The sequence below is a fragment of the Macaca thibetana genome, chromosome 17 (assembly GCF_024542745.1).
Source record: "Macaca thibetana thibetana isolate TM-01 chromosome 17, ASM2454274v1, whole genome shotgun sequence".
Taxonomy (NCBI): domain Eukaryota; kingdom Metazoa; phylum Chordata; class Mammalia; order Primates; family Cercopithecidae; genus Macaca; species Macaca thibetana.
In genome coordinates, this window is record NC_065594.1 from 22,971,458 (window position 1) to 22,988,960 (window position 17,503).

General features: G+C 45.4%; 1 protein-coding gene across 4 annotated transcripts in view; it reads left to right on the forward strand.

The window, feature by feature from the left end:
* The window catches only part of SERP2 (stress associated endoplasmic reticulum protein family member 2), a 233,325-nt gene that overhangs the window by 193,865 nt on the left and 21,957 nt on the right, over positions 1 to 17,503 (forward strand). For 2 of the 4 annotated variants that reach the window (XM_050766249.1, XM_050766250.1), the window contains exons 2-3: positions 15,877 to 15,932; positions 16,172 to 16,282. In XM_050766249.1, coding sequence (XP_050622206.1) covers positions 16,199 to 16,282 — 84 coding nt within the window. In that variant the 5' untranslated portion in view covers positions 15,877 to 15,932; positions 16,172 to 16,198. Of the gene's footprint in view, positions 1 to 13,075; positions 16,283 to 17,503 lie in introns of those variants that run through there. The other 2 variants (XM_050766248.1, XM_050766247.1) reach the window with 2 other exon arrangements.

The window sequence follows — 17,503 nt, forward strand, 5'->3', positions numbered from 1 at the left end:
ACTTTGCAAGCGTGGGCAACACAGGGAGACCCTGTCTCTACACAAAGTAAAAAACAATTAGCTGGGCGTGGTAGCACATGCCTACAGTCTCAGCTACTACTAGGGAGGCAGAAGCAGGAAGATCACTTGAGCCCAGGAGTTCAAGGCTGTAATGAGCTGTGATTGCAGCACTGCACCCCAGCCTGGGTAACAGAGCAAGACCCTGGAAAGAAAGAGAGAAGGGAAGGGAAGGGAAGGGAAGGGAAGGGAAGGGAAGGGAAGGGAAGGGAAGGGAAGGGAAGGGAAGGGAAGGGAAGGGAAGGGAAGGGAAGAAGGGAAGGGAAGGGAAGGGGGGAAGGAAGGGGAAGAGAAGAAGGAAAGAAGAGAAGGACCTTGCAGATTGAGGGGAAAAAAACGATAGCAAAATATAAAAATGGGGATACAATTGGAATTTATCTACAGCCTGTAACAATAACCCTTTATAATTACATCATCATCATCATCATTTCCCATGGTGCTTATATAAGTCTACACACCTGTTAACTGTTGAAATCTCAGAACAAGCCTTCGAAGTGAGTATTGTTAACATCCCCATTGAATGGATCAGGAATCTGAGACCCAGAGTGTCTGTGGCACAGCCACAGCAATAATGCTGAGTCAGATCCAAACCCAGGCAAGCTGGTGCCCAAGGTCACATCCCTAACCACCCTAGTGCCTCCCTACATATCATGACAGAGTACAACTCACTTGGACATCTTATTCCACACTTCATCCTCACAGCAGCACCATGCAGGGAAAACTGTTAACTTATCTCTATAGATAGAACAACAAGGCCTTCCTGAGTCACAGAGTTCCAGATCCCAAACCCATGATTTCTGGTTCCAAATTCGGCATTTTTTCTGCTCTACTTCAGCTGCCCCTAAAAACTAAAGAGGTCCTGCTTTAGATAACATGGAGGGAAAAGAAGGAATTTGCACAAGTGTTGAGGGGAAAACAGGTGATGGTAAAGAATGAAAAGTCAGAAGAAAAAAAATCCCAGAGAGCTTAAAACAGATATTTTCCTTGCTAGTAACAATCTGGTCAAATGATAACTGACCACCTGCTGTGGGCAGAACTAACTTTGGTGTTTGATGTTTGCTGAAGGGCAGGTGCAAAGACAATGCTGATTAGACCTGATTCTTGCTCTAGATGAATTGATAATCTTATGGAGGCATAAGTTAGACCTTAAACAAAGATAAGCATTTTACAGGGCAATGCGTGGTCTCAGCCGGAGAACTCAAAGCGAGCAGCAGGATGTCAGCAGAGGCAGAAGTCCCAGCTGAACTGTCAGAAGAGCCTTCGGGAGGGCAGGTGTGGCCTGAGTATTCTATTAAGAGAAGCATTTTGTGCTCTTGCTCTTCTGTTTATTTATACATAATATTTATAAGGCTCCTGAAGCCTTTTCTGACAATTCAGTCTGGGACTTCTGCCTCTGCACATTTAGCTTAATCCTTTCTAGACCAAGATGGGAGAAAACTAATTCAAATCCTTCCCTCCCTCCTACTTTTCACTCTCCAAAATATGAAAGATAATGACAAGGCCACGTGCTCACGCCTGTGATCCCAACACTTTGGGAGGCTGAGGCGGGAGGATCTCGTGAGCCCAGGAATTTGAGACCAGCCTGGGCAACACAGGGAGACCCTGTTTCTACAGAAAATTTAAAAATTAGCCAGGCGTGGTGGCGCACACCTGTAGTCCCAGCTACTCCAGAGGCTAAGGCGGGAGGATAGCTTGGGCCCAGGAAGTCAAGGCTTCAGTGAGCTATGCTTCAGTCAGATATGCACTTCAGCCTGGGTGACAGAGCTAGACTGTCTCAAAAAAATAAAAAAGAGAGATAACAACAAATTATCTAACCACAACACTGAGACGGTTACTTGAGTGGCCTACCCCAGAGTTAGAAAGTCCTTTGAATGAGTCCAGGGGCCCACACTCCAACTGTTAAACGAAGTCACACAGTCCCTCAAGGAAATAACCTCCCTTTTAGGACTCAGCACGCCTTGCCTGCAGTTAAAGAAACATTAGCCCATCCATGTGATTCCTGGTTCCCAAGAAGAAACTAACCCAACACGGACGTTTGTTAAAGTGGTTTCCTTATCATGTTACAGGAATCACCAAAAGCTCATCTATAATCAGGAACCTTGGGTTTTATTTATTTTTATTTTTAAATTTTTGTCGTTGTTATTTTTATTTTTTAGAGATGGTGTGGCTCTGTCACCCAGACTGGAGTGCAGTGACTCAGTCATACTCACTGCAACCTTGACCACCTGGGCTCAAGTCATCCTCCCACCTCAGCCTCCCAGGTAGCTGGGATTACAGGTGCATACCACTGCACCCAGCTAATTTTTTATTTTTATTTGGTAAAGACAGGGTCTACTATGTTCACCAGGCTGGTCTTGAACTCCTGGACTCAAGTGATCCTCCTACCTTGATCTTCCAAAGTTCTGGGATTATAGGCGAGAGTCATCATGCCCAGCCTGAACTTTGGGGTTTTAAAATTCTGCCTATAAGTCCAGCTGTGTCAAAATATATGCCTGAAGTAAAGGTCATAAGTTTTACCAGTTCCTTTCCCCTTAATGTGGAATCCTATTTCTGCTATTGAATGGGATTTGTATACATTGAGTTCATTAAAGGCAATCATATAAGGGACCTAGAATAGGCAAATTCATAGAAACAGCAAGTAGAATAGTGGTTGCCAGGGATGGGAGCAGGGGAATATTGGGAGTTAGTGCTCATTGAGTATGGAGGTTCAATTTGGGATGATGGGAAAGTTCTGGAGATGAATGTTGGTGATGGTTGTATAACAATGTGAATGTACTTAATGCCACAGAGCTGTATGCCTAAAACTGGTTAAAATAGTAAACTTTACATTGTATATATTCACACAATTTCTTTTAAAGAGTGGAATGAAGAGAATTTGTTTCTAAACCAGTTACTAAAATCATCTCCTAAGGTCCATAACAAGACACCTTTTTATGACAGACAAATTTTTAATCAACTTTTAGAAAATTCCCATAAGGAAGGGAAGGAAGAAATGATGGCTTTGTGCATAACATGAAAAAAGTCAAACTGTTTGCTAGGACCCATAGTATGAGTAATTCAGGTGAATCATGGCTGTTTCCTGGATTACTTAGGGAAAAACTCAGTCCCCAGAATGGTCACTCAGCAGTCTAATAGAAGTGCCTTGAGGCTTCCAGCCAATTGCTATGAGTTTAAGAAACCCAAGTCTTCAAAACTATTAGGTTGGTGCAAACGTAATCGCGGTTTTGCCATTCCTTTTTTTTTTTTTTTTTTTTTTTTGAGGCAGAGTTTCACTCTTGTTACCCAGACTGGAGTGCAATGGCCTGATCTCACTCACTGTCACTCACTGCAGCCTCGTCTCCCAGGTTCAAGCGATTCTCCTGCCTCAGTCTCTCAAGTAGCTGAGATTACAGGTGCTCGCCTTCACACCCAGCTAACCTTTTGTATTTTCAGTAGAGACGGGATTTCGCCATGTTGGCCAGGCTGGTCTCAAATTCCTGGCCTCAGGTGATCCACCGGCCTCCCAAAGTACTGGGATTACAGGTGTGAACCACCACGCCCAGCCTTTGCTATTACTTTTAATGGCAAAAATCACTAATGGCAAAAGCTGTGATTACTTTTGTACCAACCGAATACATTTCGTTACCTAGTACAGGCAACTTCATAGAGACAGAAGTGGAATAGAGGTTACCAAGGGATGGGGGGATATTGTTTAATGGGTACAGAGTTTCCCTTTGGGATAATGAGAAAGTTCTGGAAATAGTGGTGATGGTTGCATAGTATTGTGAATGTACTTGATGTCACTGAACTGTACACTTTAAAATGGTTACATTTTATGTTATGTATATTTTACCATACCTTTTAAAAGAAGGTAGACCACTTCAGCTATTTGCAACAATAAAATAAAGATCCCTTCTGGAAAAAAGAAAAAGTGAATCCTAAGGAAAAAGACCAATAAAGAATTGGCAGACGGCCAGGTGCTGTGGCTCAAGCCTGTAATCCCAGCACTTTGGGAGGCCGAGGCAGGTGGATCATGAGGTCAGGAATTCAAGACTAGCCTGACCAACATGATGAAACCCCGTCTCTACTAAAAATACAAAAATTAGCCAGGTGTGGTGGTGCATGCTTGTAATCCCAGCTACTCAGGAGGCTGAGGCAGGAGAATCACTTGAACCTGGGAGGTGGAGGTTGCAATGAGCCAAGATGGCACTATTGCACTCCAGCCTGGGTGACAGAGCGAGACACCATCTCAAAAAAACAAAAAAAGAATTGACAGACATTGGTGGGGCAGGGGAGGGAGGGTATTATATTTCACAAAACAGGTTGTTATGGACATGAGGCAGCATTTAGTCAGTCAGCTCTGCAGACATGTGTCCCAGGCAACCGACTGGCAAGGCCCTTGTCAGACAGAAGTTTTCCGAGTGGCCCAATCCCTCTCTCGTTGCCCTCCTGTGCCCTTCCTTTTCCTCCTTCTGAACTCTTTAGAGTCCTAACTGATCATTTTCTGCCTTTTATATTGTCAACCACCCACGTTGAATAAACAAAACACACAGGATGGAGGGGGATGGTGAGGAGGAGGCACATTTCAGAGTTAAGAAAACAAATAACTAGAAAAGCACAGAAGACCACAACTTGATTTAGACAGGTTTAGCTATGGAAATAAGTGTCAGGCGAGTTGATTGTTTCCAGACCTCAACAGGCCAGAGATGGAGAGAGCAAACCGTACCATTTATCACAGCAAGTTCACACGGGGTGGAGTCGAGGTTAAGGAAATGGATGGATGGGAAGAAACAAGAAGGGGAGTTAAGGTCCCTTTTCATTAAGTTGTCACTGAGAAAGCCAAGTGTGTAATAAAGCTCTGTTGGGTACTGATTAGACTCTGTGGGTTTGGGCAGGGAAGGAAAAGGGAAAACCCAGAGAGCCCAGAGAACAGGAGGAACTGCGAAAGGATGACGAAATACCAATCATGACATGATTCTCGATGGAGCAGAGCAGACAGGGTTGACCCAAACCAAACCCAGAGGCCACAGAGCCACACAGCCACTCATGGAGATGTTCCCATGGGCTGCCCAGATGGGAGCATCTCCGGAGGGATGAAGAGGCAAGAGGAAATGTGGACCTTGGGGAAGGTCAACAGGCTCTTCCTCTTTGGCCCTCTTGGCCATCAAGAGATAAAGAAAGACCCAGACGGACCTTTGCTTTCCATGAGCTCTTTACAGTGACACGAGCACAAAGACAACCAGAGCCTTTAAAAAAAAAAAAAATAGCTGTGGTTGGCTGTATGTAGATGGAATTGATGAAGGCCTTGTTTTCCAAGTCGAATTATTATAACAGAGCTGCAGAATGAGCTACATGCATTGTAAGTCAAGTCTTCTATTTTGAGGGCTATCCATATAAACATTAAGCTCTTTCTTATTGCAGCGGGTCAAAATGCTACATATGCATTCAGACAACACCACTGTTAATCTAGGACAACTCTGCCAATCAAAAGGCCACATGCCTGAGCATCCTGGCCTTTGAAGGGTCTGTTAAACACTGTGAAAGGTGCTGTAGGGGCCATGGCCAGAGAAAGAGAGGGCAGACCAAGCAAATACAAACCAAGCGAACATACTCATGGAGTGCCAATTAGGACAAAGGAATACAGCCCAAAAGGAACCCCAAATTGCTAAAGCAAAAGAAAGTTTAAAGGGAATCAAAAATGGGAGCTTCCTGGAGAACCAGGTTTACAAGTAAAATTGTGAACGTTTGTTATTAAACCAGCAACACTAACATCATTAACCACCATCACGCTGAAAGAAACCTATTTTTGCCACTTCAGAGCAAAGGAACAAAATACCTTCAGCCGAACCAGTCATAGTTTTTTTCCTTCTAGACTTTGTTCCTTTAACTGCCAAATTCTGTACGATTTTTACTGGAGGATTATAATTAACTGTGTTAAAATGAAGACATTTTATTTTAACTTTTTGTGTCCTACATATTATCAAAATGATCGGGAAAGCAGCAGAAAATGAGTCCCCCATCCTTACATATACACACACACGCACACACGCTCACACTTCTCAAGTTCATTGAGTACAGTTCTTGCATATGGAAATCATCACTCTCAGTTACCAAGCAACTGCCATGATTCGTTTTTCTATCTTCTGATGGTTCCTTTGTGTCGCCTTTAATGGAGAATTGGACTGGTTAGTGTCCAAGGTCCTTTACAACACCGAGGTGCCGTGAGTCTATGAAGGAGGTGGGGTCATACACTGCCAAATGGGGAGTTCTAACAAAGAGCAGAGGGGCCAGGCAACTCTCACCCTCACCCAATGCTAACACTGGTACGGCCCTCAGGCAATCATGGTGCCAATACTGCAGTGACAGGAAGGGACCGGGCATAGTTGAGGTTTTCTTAATTTTATTTTTTTTAAAAAATGCTCTGCAAGCACAACTTCAAGACATACTCCAGCCACTGTCCACACTGCCCCACTTCTTAGCAGATTGCTGTCCCTAAGGTCCTCCTATATAGATACTCTGTAGCAGTCACGATCTGTGTGCTAGTTTCTCAGCAGTAAACTTGGAATAATAGTAACACCAACCTCTCTTTCCCAGTAGCAGTGGTGTGGGGATTGACTAATTAAGCCCTGTGAAATGCCTTGAAAAGTAGACAATAGGACTATCTGCCTGTCAGAAAGAATTCACACTATTCCCCCAATGCCTGACCCGAGGGTGGCGGCTGTAGTTCATGTCACCCTTTGCTGATATTTTGTCACACTTGGACAAAGGGCTCTGGAGTCAAAGGGCAGCTTAAACCACACACCCCATATCATGCTTAGAGGAATTCCTGGGAACTGGTTTGGTGTTGACAATTGCCCGCTGCTCTGAATCACTTCCTTTCTTCCTATAGATTGGCTCTTTTCCTGATTTTTACTCCCAGATGAACTGGGTGTGCATGTCTGTTGTGGGAGAGCGACCATCGCTCTGACCCCAGGCTTGTATTTCCAGATGACACGAGGCCTCCAATGCTTCTTTTTACTGTGCACCAGGTAGAGATCCCTTCAGAGCTTCCTATTCCTGCCGCTCTCACCTATTTCCTAATCTTGCCTCTGGTTTTCATTGTGATATTGATCAACCTTAGGGAAATCCTTGACTAGCAAGCAGTTCCACCAAGATGAAGCTGGAGAAACCAGAGTGGCTCAGTGCTCACCACCTACATAATTACCCAGGAATGTTGTGTGAGTAATAAGTTGCTGTGGTCTTGGTGCAAACAGGTCCCTGAAAACATCTGGGCTTCCTGCAGATGGTTTACTAATCCACATACATCACTGACAATAAGCTCTTTACAAAACCCTCTCAAAGCATATTGGATGTGACAGGTTTCCAGAATTTTTAGAAGCAGGGATCCTAGGTTTAATGTGCTGATGTTCAGAAAGGCTGGTGGCACTCTGAGCATCTGCATAGCTTCTTCTGAGTAACCTGGTGATGAAGTTATTGCAAAGGAGTGGACTTTTCTTTAAATTTGATGTGACAGAAATTAAAAAAAAAACTATGATGAGGAATAAGTTAATGGAGTATATTAAACATGTATGTTCCTGTATTTAAAATGGTAATCTAACTTTTCATTTAGACCAAAGGAAAATAACATAGCCAATTAAATGAGGGCTTAAATTACCTATTTTAGATGGCTGTGTCACAGCTTGGAGTATGAACCTACCTTGTGTATCTAACACAAGTTGACATGTTCTCTAAATGAATGAAACGCAAATTATATAAACCACTGAATAGATATTTAGTGTAATCAATACCTGAATCCCCCTAATCCTTTCAGTCTTTACGTCATGATGCTAGCCTCTGGGGATACCATGATGAATACACATGGTGTAGGAAGAAGCTACCAGTGCAATGCCTATCTGTCCATTTTCTCTTCTGATTCCTATTGTGACTTACAGACTGTGGAAAGAAGTGACCTTGATAAGGATACGGCAAACGAATTGACTACTTAAAACACAAATTCATGACCTTGGCCTCATAAAAGTAGCACTCAATCAAACTAGTAAAGTCCATAAATAGAAAGAAGTAATGCTACTTACTCAGAATTGCTTGTCCAATGTCACATAACTATATATATATATATATATATAAAACACTAGCCTGAACATACTCATAAACATTATGGAGGGAATATAAAGTGATAAACCTCTCAATTGGAGAAAGTGAGGACAATTTGGCAATGTCCGTCACTTCTATGCACATAACTTTTGACCCAGTGAATTACACTTCTAAGAAGTCCTCCAATAGACATACACATGTGTGTTTGCAAAAACACATATACAAGGCTATCTGTCGGTTTATAGCAGTGAAAAACTACAACAACCTAAATACTCATCCATAGGGAATTGGTTGAATCAATTACAGTATCACCACACAATGCAACACCATGTGGTCATTTTTAAAGAATGAAATAGATCTAAATGTAATGATATGGATCAATCTTTTTTGTTTTTTCTGAGACAGAGTCTTGCTCTGTCGCCCAGGCTGGAGTGCAGTGGCGCGATCTCGGCTCACTGCAACCTCCACCTCCCAGGTTCAAGCAATTCTCCTGCCTCAGCCTCCCGGGTAGCTGGGACTACAGGTGCTCTCCACCATGCCCAGCTAATTTTTGTATTTTTAGTAGAGATGGGGTTTCACCACGTTGGACAGGCTGGTCTCGAACTCCTGACCTCGTGATCTGTCTGCCTTGGCCTCTCAGCATGAGCCATCGTGCCTGCCCTGGATCAATCTTTATGAAGTATTATACTGAAAAAAAAAAAAGGCAAAAATATGGTGCAGGTTGTAATGAATAACATGATACCATTGAGATTTTTAAAGGGATTAAAAGAACTTTTAAAAAAATACACAAATGAGCTTTTAAAAAAATAAAAAGTTTTTAAAAATATATGATACACAAATAGACACATAATATAAGCACATGTATCACAAATATATTATGCATGTGTGCTTGAATATACATAGACGCTTGCAGAATAGTAACAGAGGTTGCTTTGAATTTAATGTCAGGGATAACGGGAATCTACTTTTCTCTATATCCCTTTGGTATGGTAATGCTTGAATTTCCTCACCCCCCCCCCCAGAATTTTAGAATAATTAACAAGATAAAAATGACCTGAAAAGCTTTGTCCCCATGTCCTGTCTCCCACTTCAGTAGCTCCTGGTGCTTATCTGTGCCTACAGCACCCAGTATGTTTGAGTGCCTCAAATAGACTCCAAACAACTTGAGGGCAGGACTATGGCTCATTTGTTTGGACCTTCCTTGGGCAAGCTCTGTAACTTCTGTCAATCTGTTTTCTCATTGGTAAAATGGAAATGAGCCTAATAGTGGTCGCTGATATTTATTAAGTAACTAGCATGGGTCCAGGCTGTGTGCTTAGTGCTTTTAATGTGGATTATTTTATCCAGTCTCAAAACGACCCTGATTAGTTTTGCTATCATCCCCATTTTATAGACAAAAAAAGAGATTTTTTATTTTTATTTTTGGAGACAAAGTCTTGCTGTATTACCCAGGCTGGAGTGCCATGGTGCATTCATAACTCGCTGTCGCTTGAAACTCCTAGATTCAAGTAATCCTCCCACCTCAGCCTCCCTCCCACCTCCCTCTTCCCAAGTAGCTGGGACTAGAGGCATGTACCACCATGCCTGGCTAATTTTTTTAAATTTTGTGTACAGACAGGGTCTCATTATGTTGTACAGGCTGTTCTCGAACTCTGGCCTCAAAGATCCTCCTGCTTCAGCCTCCCAAATCACTGGAGTTACAGGTGAGCCACCACACCTGGACAGGAAGAAAACTTTTATCATCAGACTAACAAGTGGAAGAGTCAGGAAGATGTGTCTGTTTCCACAATGCATGTACATTTATAGGGCTGTGGTAAGAAGTGAGAAAGTACAGGAGAAGTGTCTGGCCCTCAGTAGGTGTTTAGGAAATGCTAGATATGATTACTGGTGTTATACCTGCCCTACCAAGAAACTCTTCCAGTCATTAAAAACATGCACCTGATTGAACAGAAACAAAGTGGCTTTATCCTGAAATAACATGAAATTTTAGCAGGCACATGGCCACAGCTTGGGCTCAAACATGTGGAAGCATCCCTCTTCTCTTCAGTTGTGAGTGAATCGCCACGGGAGGTCATTAGGGAAAGTACTGTAGCAGGGTGTGTTTTTTTTCCCTTCGGGATATAATGGTTTTACTGCTATTAATAACAGATGTGGCCAGGCAATTACAGACTTAAGATGGGTGATCACATCTTGCATTTTAAAACTTAATCTGATCACCTCCAGGGTCAAGGAATTACATAGCTATCATAATGCATAAAGTCTGTCTTGTGCCACCACTTTGTGGACCAAAGTTCAAGCCTTTGAGATCTGAAACATAGTTTATCTTTGTTCTGCAGTGTGTGTGTTTGGGGGTGGGGGGTGCGGGTGCAGGGGATATGGGGTGAGGGAGAAAGAGAGAGAGAGAGAGACAGAGAGAGACAGAGAGAGGAGATTTATTTTCTGTGCATGTGTAAGCTGAGAGAGAGAGAGAGAGAGAGAGATAGGAGATTTATTTCCTGTGCTTGTATAAGCTGCTCCAAAGCTCAGCCATGAGGGTGCCCTGTTACCCTGGCTCCCATTCAAGTTTAGCTAGTAAAGCTTCTTTTGGGAAAAATGAGAAGTCAGGAGGCCACAATTCTGCTTTTAGGTCTGCTACAATTCCCTTTGCAATTCTGAGGCTTTTACTCATTTGTGAAATTTGGACAATCTCACAACATTTACTTGTCCTGTCCACAAAACTTAAGAGCTCTCTAAAGCAGAAACTCTTCTAGCAACCATTGAATTCTCAGCGTCTAAAATAGTGTCTGGTATATAGCAGACACTCAATAAACACTAAACAAATGAATAAATGACTCTCTGGGTCTCCTTCCAGTTACAACATAACGATTCCATAAAATCATAATCTAGTGCATTGAGTTGACTCCAATGCATGTGGCAGATAACATTTGCTGTCAGCTTTCTTGTTTTTCTCTGCCCACTATTGAGACATCTTCATGAACATTTCCACCAGAATGTAAATAACATGTACAAAAGGAGATGATTTGAGATTTGCCAAATTTTCCTCTTCTCTAGCAGTACTGAAAATGGTTTGGAAAAAGAAGAAAGCATTCATTTGAAGTGTCGGTGATCTGCTGGTTTTATTTACACAGGGTGTGCCTGTCAACCACTCCCATCCATAATTGAGACCAGCCACCCACAGCACCTGTCACCAAGGCCTCTATACTCAGTTCCCCTTAGTGAGATAAGGTGAAGAGAGGCCACTAGCTAACAATGTGTGAAAGCTTCAAGTGACATGACAGTCACTCCAGATCTGGAAGGGGAAATGACAAAGGAAGACATTCTGGTTTTTTGTTTGTTTTCATGTACATGAGTCAGAGTTCTTGGCTGTAAATAAGACAAACTCACCCTGGTTGATTGAAGTGGAAGAATTTATTGTAAGGATTTCAGGTACCATGGAATAAGAAGGATACCATCACTGGTTCCACCGTGACTGCTAGGTACTACCAGTCTCTAGAAACCCGACCACGAAGATGAAGTTTAACGTGTCTCTGTCTTTGCACCATTTGATCAAGATTCACAGTTCCCAAAAGGAGAATCTCATTGGCCAGATCACAAGCCACCCTAGCTGTGAGGGGTTGGGAGACCAAGTATCTGGCCCCCTTATGCTTCATGGTGGGAAAGAAGGTCCTAAGACTCTCACAGTGATGGAGTGCCCTAAATATAAAGAATGTTTGCATGCTGGTCAGCCACAGAAAAATGAGAGATGTCCAGTGCATCACAGTTTAATAGTGTAGCGTCATTTATAAAGATGGGTAAAACTCAGTCTGTACAGCCACACATCCAGTGCCCTGAGTGGGGCACATTCATGATTAATGGGCATAGGCTTGTTAGGAATTCTTGCTCTACAGGCTGAAAACTGGCTGGGCATGGTGGCTCACACTTGTAATCCCTGCATTTTGCGAGGCTTAGGTGGGCAGATCACTTGAGGACAGGAGTTTGAGACCACCCTGGCCAATATGGTGAACCCTCGTCTCTGCTAAAAATATAAAGATTAGCTGGGCATGGTGGTGCACGCCTGTAGTCCCAGTTACTCAGCAGGCTGAGGCAGGAGGATTGCTTGAACCCGGGAGGCAGAGGTTACAGTGAGCCAAGATTATACCACTGTACTCCAGCCTGGGCGACAGAGTGAGACTCTGTCAAAAACAAAAATAAAAAAATAAAGGCTGAAAATTTTACCAGCCAAAATTAAATTTTAACCAGTTAGCAGTTTCCTGGTACTTTGCCCATAACAATTTTAAAAGTTGTGGTTGAGCACTGCATGCTAGTGGCATATCACAAAACTCCGTGCTGCCATCATAGATGAACTCAGAGGAACTTCTCCTTAACCAAGTTGCCATTTTCCCCTCCTGAGTCCTCGAAAGAGCAAGACGACTCCATGCTTTGCTCCTTCCTAGTCTAGTAGTGACTCAGGAACACAGCTTATAGACTTTAGCCCCAGCTCCCCACAGAAGGGTTTGGAGGCTGAGTATAGGAAGGGCCAGGATCCACGCTGGGAAACTGCTTGGTCCATGATGGTGACCCTCAAGGCAATAAACAGGACTGAGTCCTGCAGAGGAGCTGGCCTGACTGCAGAGGACAAAAGCAGGGGTGTGAGTAGGTAAAGTGGAGGTCACAGCACGAGGCTTCTTCATCCAACCAAGGACATAAAAAGTTGCAGCAATTTCACATCCAGGAATCTAATTCCAGTATTGCGATATAGGAGAAACCAAAGTGTTGTCTCCCACTCTCACACAGCCAGCACACTTTTAACACCAGATGTGTGGGGGATGTTTCCCCATACACCAAGCAATTCTGCAACAGACGCCAGCTGGGTATCCTGTAATTCAATTCAATTCTGGCACTATGTACCTGGAAATAGCAGGGGCTCAGGGTTTGATCCTATGAGACCGCCCCCCGTTTCAGATGCCAATCCCAGGTAGTAGGTTGTCTCCTGTACCTCTGACTGCCCAGCTATAAACTGGAATTCCCACGACCCACTCCTTGTTTGGATTAATTTGCTAGAGTGGATCACAGACTCAGTGAAACACTTTACTTCTGTTTGCCCATTTATGACCAAGGATATTACAAAGCATATAGATGAACAGCGAGATGGAAGAGATGCACAGGGCAAGAAATATGGGAAGGGCTGTGGCACTTCCATATCCTCTCTGGGCACGCCACCGTCTAGGAACCTGATGTTCTGCTCTCCAGAACTCAACAAACCCTGTCCTCTGGGCTTTTATACAGGCTTCATTGCATATGTCTGATTGATAACATCATTGGTCATTGGTGTTCAACTTAACCTTCAGTTCCTCTCCTCTCTGTGGAGGTTTGGGGGGAGGGGGTGGGACTAAAAGTCCCAACCTTCTAATCCTGCCTTGATCTTTCTGGTGACCAGCCCCCATCCTGAAGCTATCTGGGGGCTCCAAGTCACCAACCATCTTATTAGCATACAAAAGGTATTTTCATCACTCTGGAAATTCCAAGGAATTTAAGAGCTTTAGGTCAGGAAATAGGGACTACAATCAAATATATATTTCACAATAGCACACACAGATGTACCTGCACAAGTACATACTGATCTATGTACAGGGATATTCACTGAAGCATTGTTGGCAACCACACAAAAAAACTGGAAATAATCATCCATGGTTATACCAGTTCAATATATTACTGTATAATCATACTATGAGATGTAACACAACTACAAGAAAGATCATATATAAGTGATATGATAATGTTGATACATTAAATTAGAAGAGTATGTGGCAGGACAATTTGCTTACTACTATTCCATTTTTTTATAAGGGAATATACAAATAGTCTTGTATGTGTATAGAAAGCACTGGAAGGGCAACCTTGGAACTGTGGGAACTTTTTGGGCAGGGTGGCAAGGAAAGAGAGACCTTTACTTTTCATTTTCTATCCTATTTCTGTTTGACTATTTGCTGTGTGTATGCAGTCTATTCATAATTAAAACAAACTAATTTAAAATGACGGAAAAGTGAAGCATAGCAGGAAAAAGTAGTCAAGGGTAAAGAAAAATTTTCCCCAAAAGCTCAGTTAAGAACACTTCTTAACTGTACTCAGTGAATGTGGAGACCCAAAGAGAAAACAGTCTCTGTATCTTTTCCTTAATGTCGCTCAGAGCTAGGCCTCTACTTACCTGGTGAGGACCCAGGTCGGTCTCCTGCCCTGGCATTTGGACGTGATCTGAGAGGAGTGAGTCAGGTAAAGGAACCTTCTGGACCACAGACAACAGCCAGGCTCAGCAGGGATCACTGAGGTAGGAATCCCCCCACCCAACCCCTTAAAAAAGAGCCAGCAGTTATTAAAAACATGGGACTAGAGCGGGGCAGACTGGGTTTATGGGCCTGTTACTACGGTGGTGATGCTAACAGTTAAAAGGCCATGGAAGGTTGTTTCAAATTAATTGGCCTGCAGAGTAGGAAAAAAAAATGACCCTACTAATGATCCTAGGTAATTCTGTCTTCTAGGTTACAGCAAGCAGCCCCCAGAATGGCCTTTATTGAAGCCTGAGTGATAAGAAGCCTGTAGCGGGGTGAGGAGGACCTGCTTGGAAAAAAGGCCCCGAAAGAGAGGAGCTCTCCCTAACTCTCCAATGACATGGGAAAATTTTACTCATACAAAATTCCCTGGAAACCCAGCCACCCACCCGCTGCAAGAGAAGGCCTAGAGATGCAGAGGCCAGAGCCAGCCTCAGGCCACAGCTCTTCTTCCCCATGCTGGGGGTGCTGCCGCTTGCCTTCACCCCGACCCTGTATCCCCACTTTCCACTGCCCCAGATCGCCCAGGCTGAATGTCTCCTCTTCTCCTCCACTATTCTGAGCTTCGAAGAGCTAACTCCAATGTGTTCAGTATATGGAAAAGTGAGGAACTGAACCCCTTCCACCCCTACCTCCCTAGGCAACCTGTAGAGCTCTTGGGCCCTAATACCAGTGTCTGGGAGGCGCGTAAACGCTCCCATTGTTATCCTTCCACTGCAGAAAATGCCCGGTTTATTCTGGGAGACACTCAGACCCCTCGGGACAAGGGTGGCTAGAGAGAGGTCCAAGCTGCCCTGGGTGGGTGGGGAGTCAAGGCAGGCCAAAGCTTCAGATTTAGACAGTAACCACCAAATCCGACCTGGGCTGCAGGTCCAAGGCCTTTTCCTCTTTCCTGCATGCTCCGCTCTGCCGCTGGCCCATCTTCCAATGTAACCCCTACAACCACCAAAGCAAAAAGGCCTGTCCCAACTCCATCCTCACGGCGCCATCCCCAACCCTCTGAGGATCCCGCTTCATGTCTCCTCTATTTTACAAAGCAGCCCTCCTTGCAGCCCTCACGAAAAGTTCTGCAGTGGGGTCCCCCAGCGCGGGGCCCCTCCCCAGACCCTTAAAGAGAACGTTCGTTTGGTGGGCCATACCCGGGCAGCGCGGGCCCTGCCCTGGCCTGGTTCTACTTGTGTTCTGAAGTCCCTGACCACCGCCTTGAGTCCAGCCCTCGTCCAGGGGGCGGCGGTGCAGGGGAGACCGCGCGGCCTGGCCTGAAGTGCGGCCGCTCCCATCCCTTCCCCGGGCCTGGGGTGGGTCCCCCGCCGACAAACTCAGGAGGGGCCGCGCCCCTGTCCCCTACGCGCTCACAAACGCCTTGGTCGCCCGAACCTTCGGCCCCGCAGCGTTCGGCTGCAGGACCGCGACACTGCAGGGCCCCAGCTCTGCGCGCTGCGCTCCGGCCCGTCGGCGCGGGAGGACGCGCGGCCGCGCCTGCCTCGGTGGCCGCGCGGGGTAGGTAGTTGCGGGGACCGGAAGGATGGCGAGGAAGTCGGAGAGGGTTTCCTGAGATGAGAGATTACTTCCGTCCGGGCTGCGGCCTCTCTCTGGAGCCGGCTCGCCGGGGCTCGGGGAGCGGGGTGCGCGTGGCTCCGGGCCGCGCCTTGCCACCTGCAGCGCCCGGGTGGGCCGCGGGGGCCTCGGCGGGACGCGCTCAGCCCTGTCGCAGGAGCTAACGTGGGGGATCCTTGTAGGTGGGAGCATTTCAGAGCGCCCAAGCCATGGTGGCCAAACAGCGGATCCGGATGGCTAACGAGAAGCACAGCAAAAACATCACCCAGAGGGGGAACGTAGCCAAAACCCTGGTAAGGCGGGGTCGGCGCCCGCCGGGCCGAGCCGGGCAGCCCGGCGGGGTGGGGGCGGGGCCGGGCGGGAAGCGGCGCAGGGTCCGGCCTCTCTGCTCCCGGCCCGCCCCTTCTGCGGGGTCCTGCAGAGTGTGGGCTGAGAGCTGGGCTCAGGGCGGCGCGGTCCGCTTGGCGTCCTCGTGGGCGGAGAGGGCCCTGGTTGGTCGTGGCCCCTCTGGGAGTGGCCGCTTGGCTACCAGGGAGGTGCAGAGGAGCCCTCCTCCCCGCCAGGAGACAGCTGAGCCTTGTCCCAGGGAAAGATGGAAAGCCTCATCCTTAGGGGCCAGTTAAGTCAACTGCGTGACACAGAGCCTGGAACCTAGTATGTTCTCGACCGTTTGTTGAATGACTGAATGAATGAATCAATGGTTAAATGGAGGCCACTTTTCATCTCCTCCTCCCAGACTCCACTCCTGCTTTCCCTCCCCAACAGACTTGCACCAGGATCAGGTTTCTTTCCAGACCCTTTGTTAGGGTTTCCATGGAGATGTTGAAAGGGCACAAAATGGGGAGTGAGATTTGGACCCATATTCTCTCCAGCCTCCTTTTTCTCTTTTACCTGTCTTCCAGTGAAACCTCCCTCAGCCCCTAGGCTAAAGTCTAAGGGCAGCATTACTATTCCTTCCACTCGGTGAATTCAGACTCATTCTGATGGTATAACTTTAGAGACCAGTTTATTGTCAGGCGTTCGGTGTCCCTAGAACTGTAAATTGAAGGTTTGTAACTGGACTTTTAAGTAAAACCTGTGCGTTACACTCAGGAGTTTCTTTTAGCAAAGCAGATTATCTTCAACAGAAAATGCAAGGCCTGTGACTTTGGACATTCAGAGGCATGAGTCGCATGGGTAGTTTGGCGAAGTTGGTCTCCAAGTATATGAGCAAAGGCGCCTGGGATCTGTTACCCCATACAGTTAAGTGGAAATCCAGCTGAAGCTTGGAGTTTGGCTGGGAAAGCTTGCAGATTTGATGAATCAATTCCTTTTAGCCGAAGAAACTATACTGGTTTGATTAACTAAGCAAAAAGCTAGATCTGTAATCACCACACCAGAATTCTTGCAAAACCAAGCAGTATTATGGTAGAGAAACTCTAGGATCAAACTCAACTCTACTTAGAGCTTTATACACAACTCTAGACCTAAGTAATCCTTAAAATTCTCTCATTTAGGAATTAGATCACTTAGTT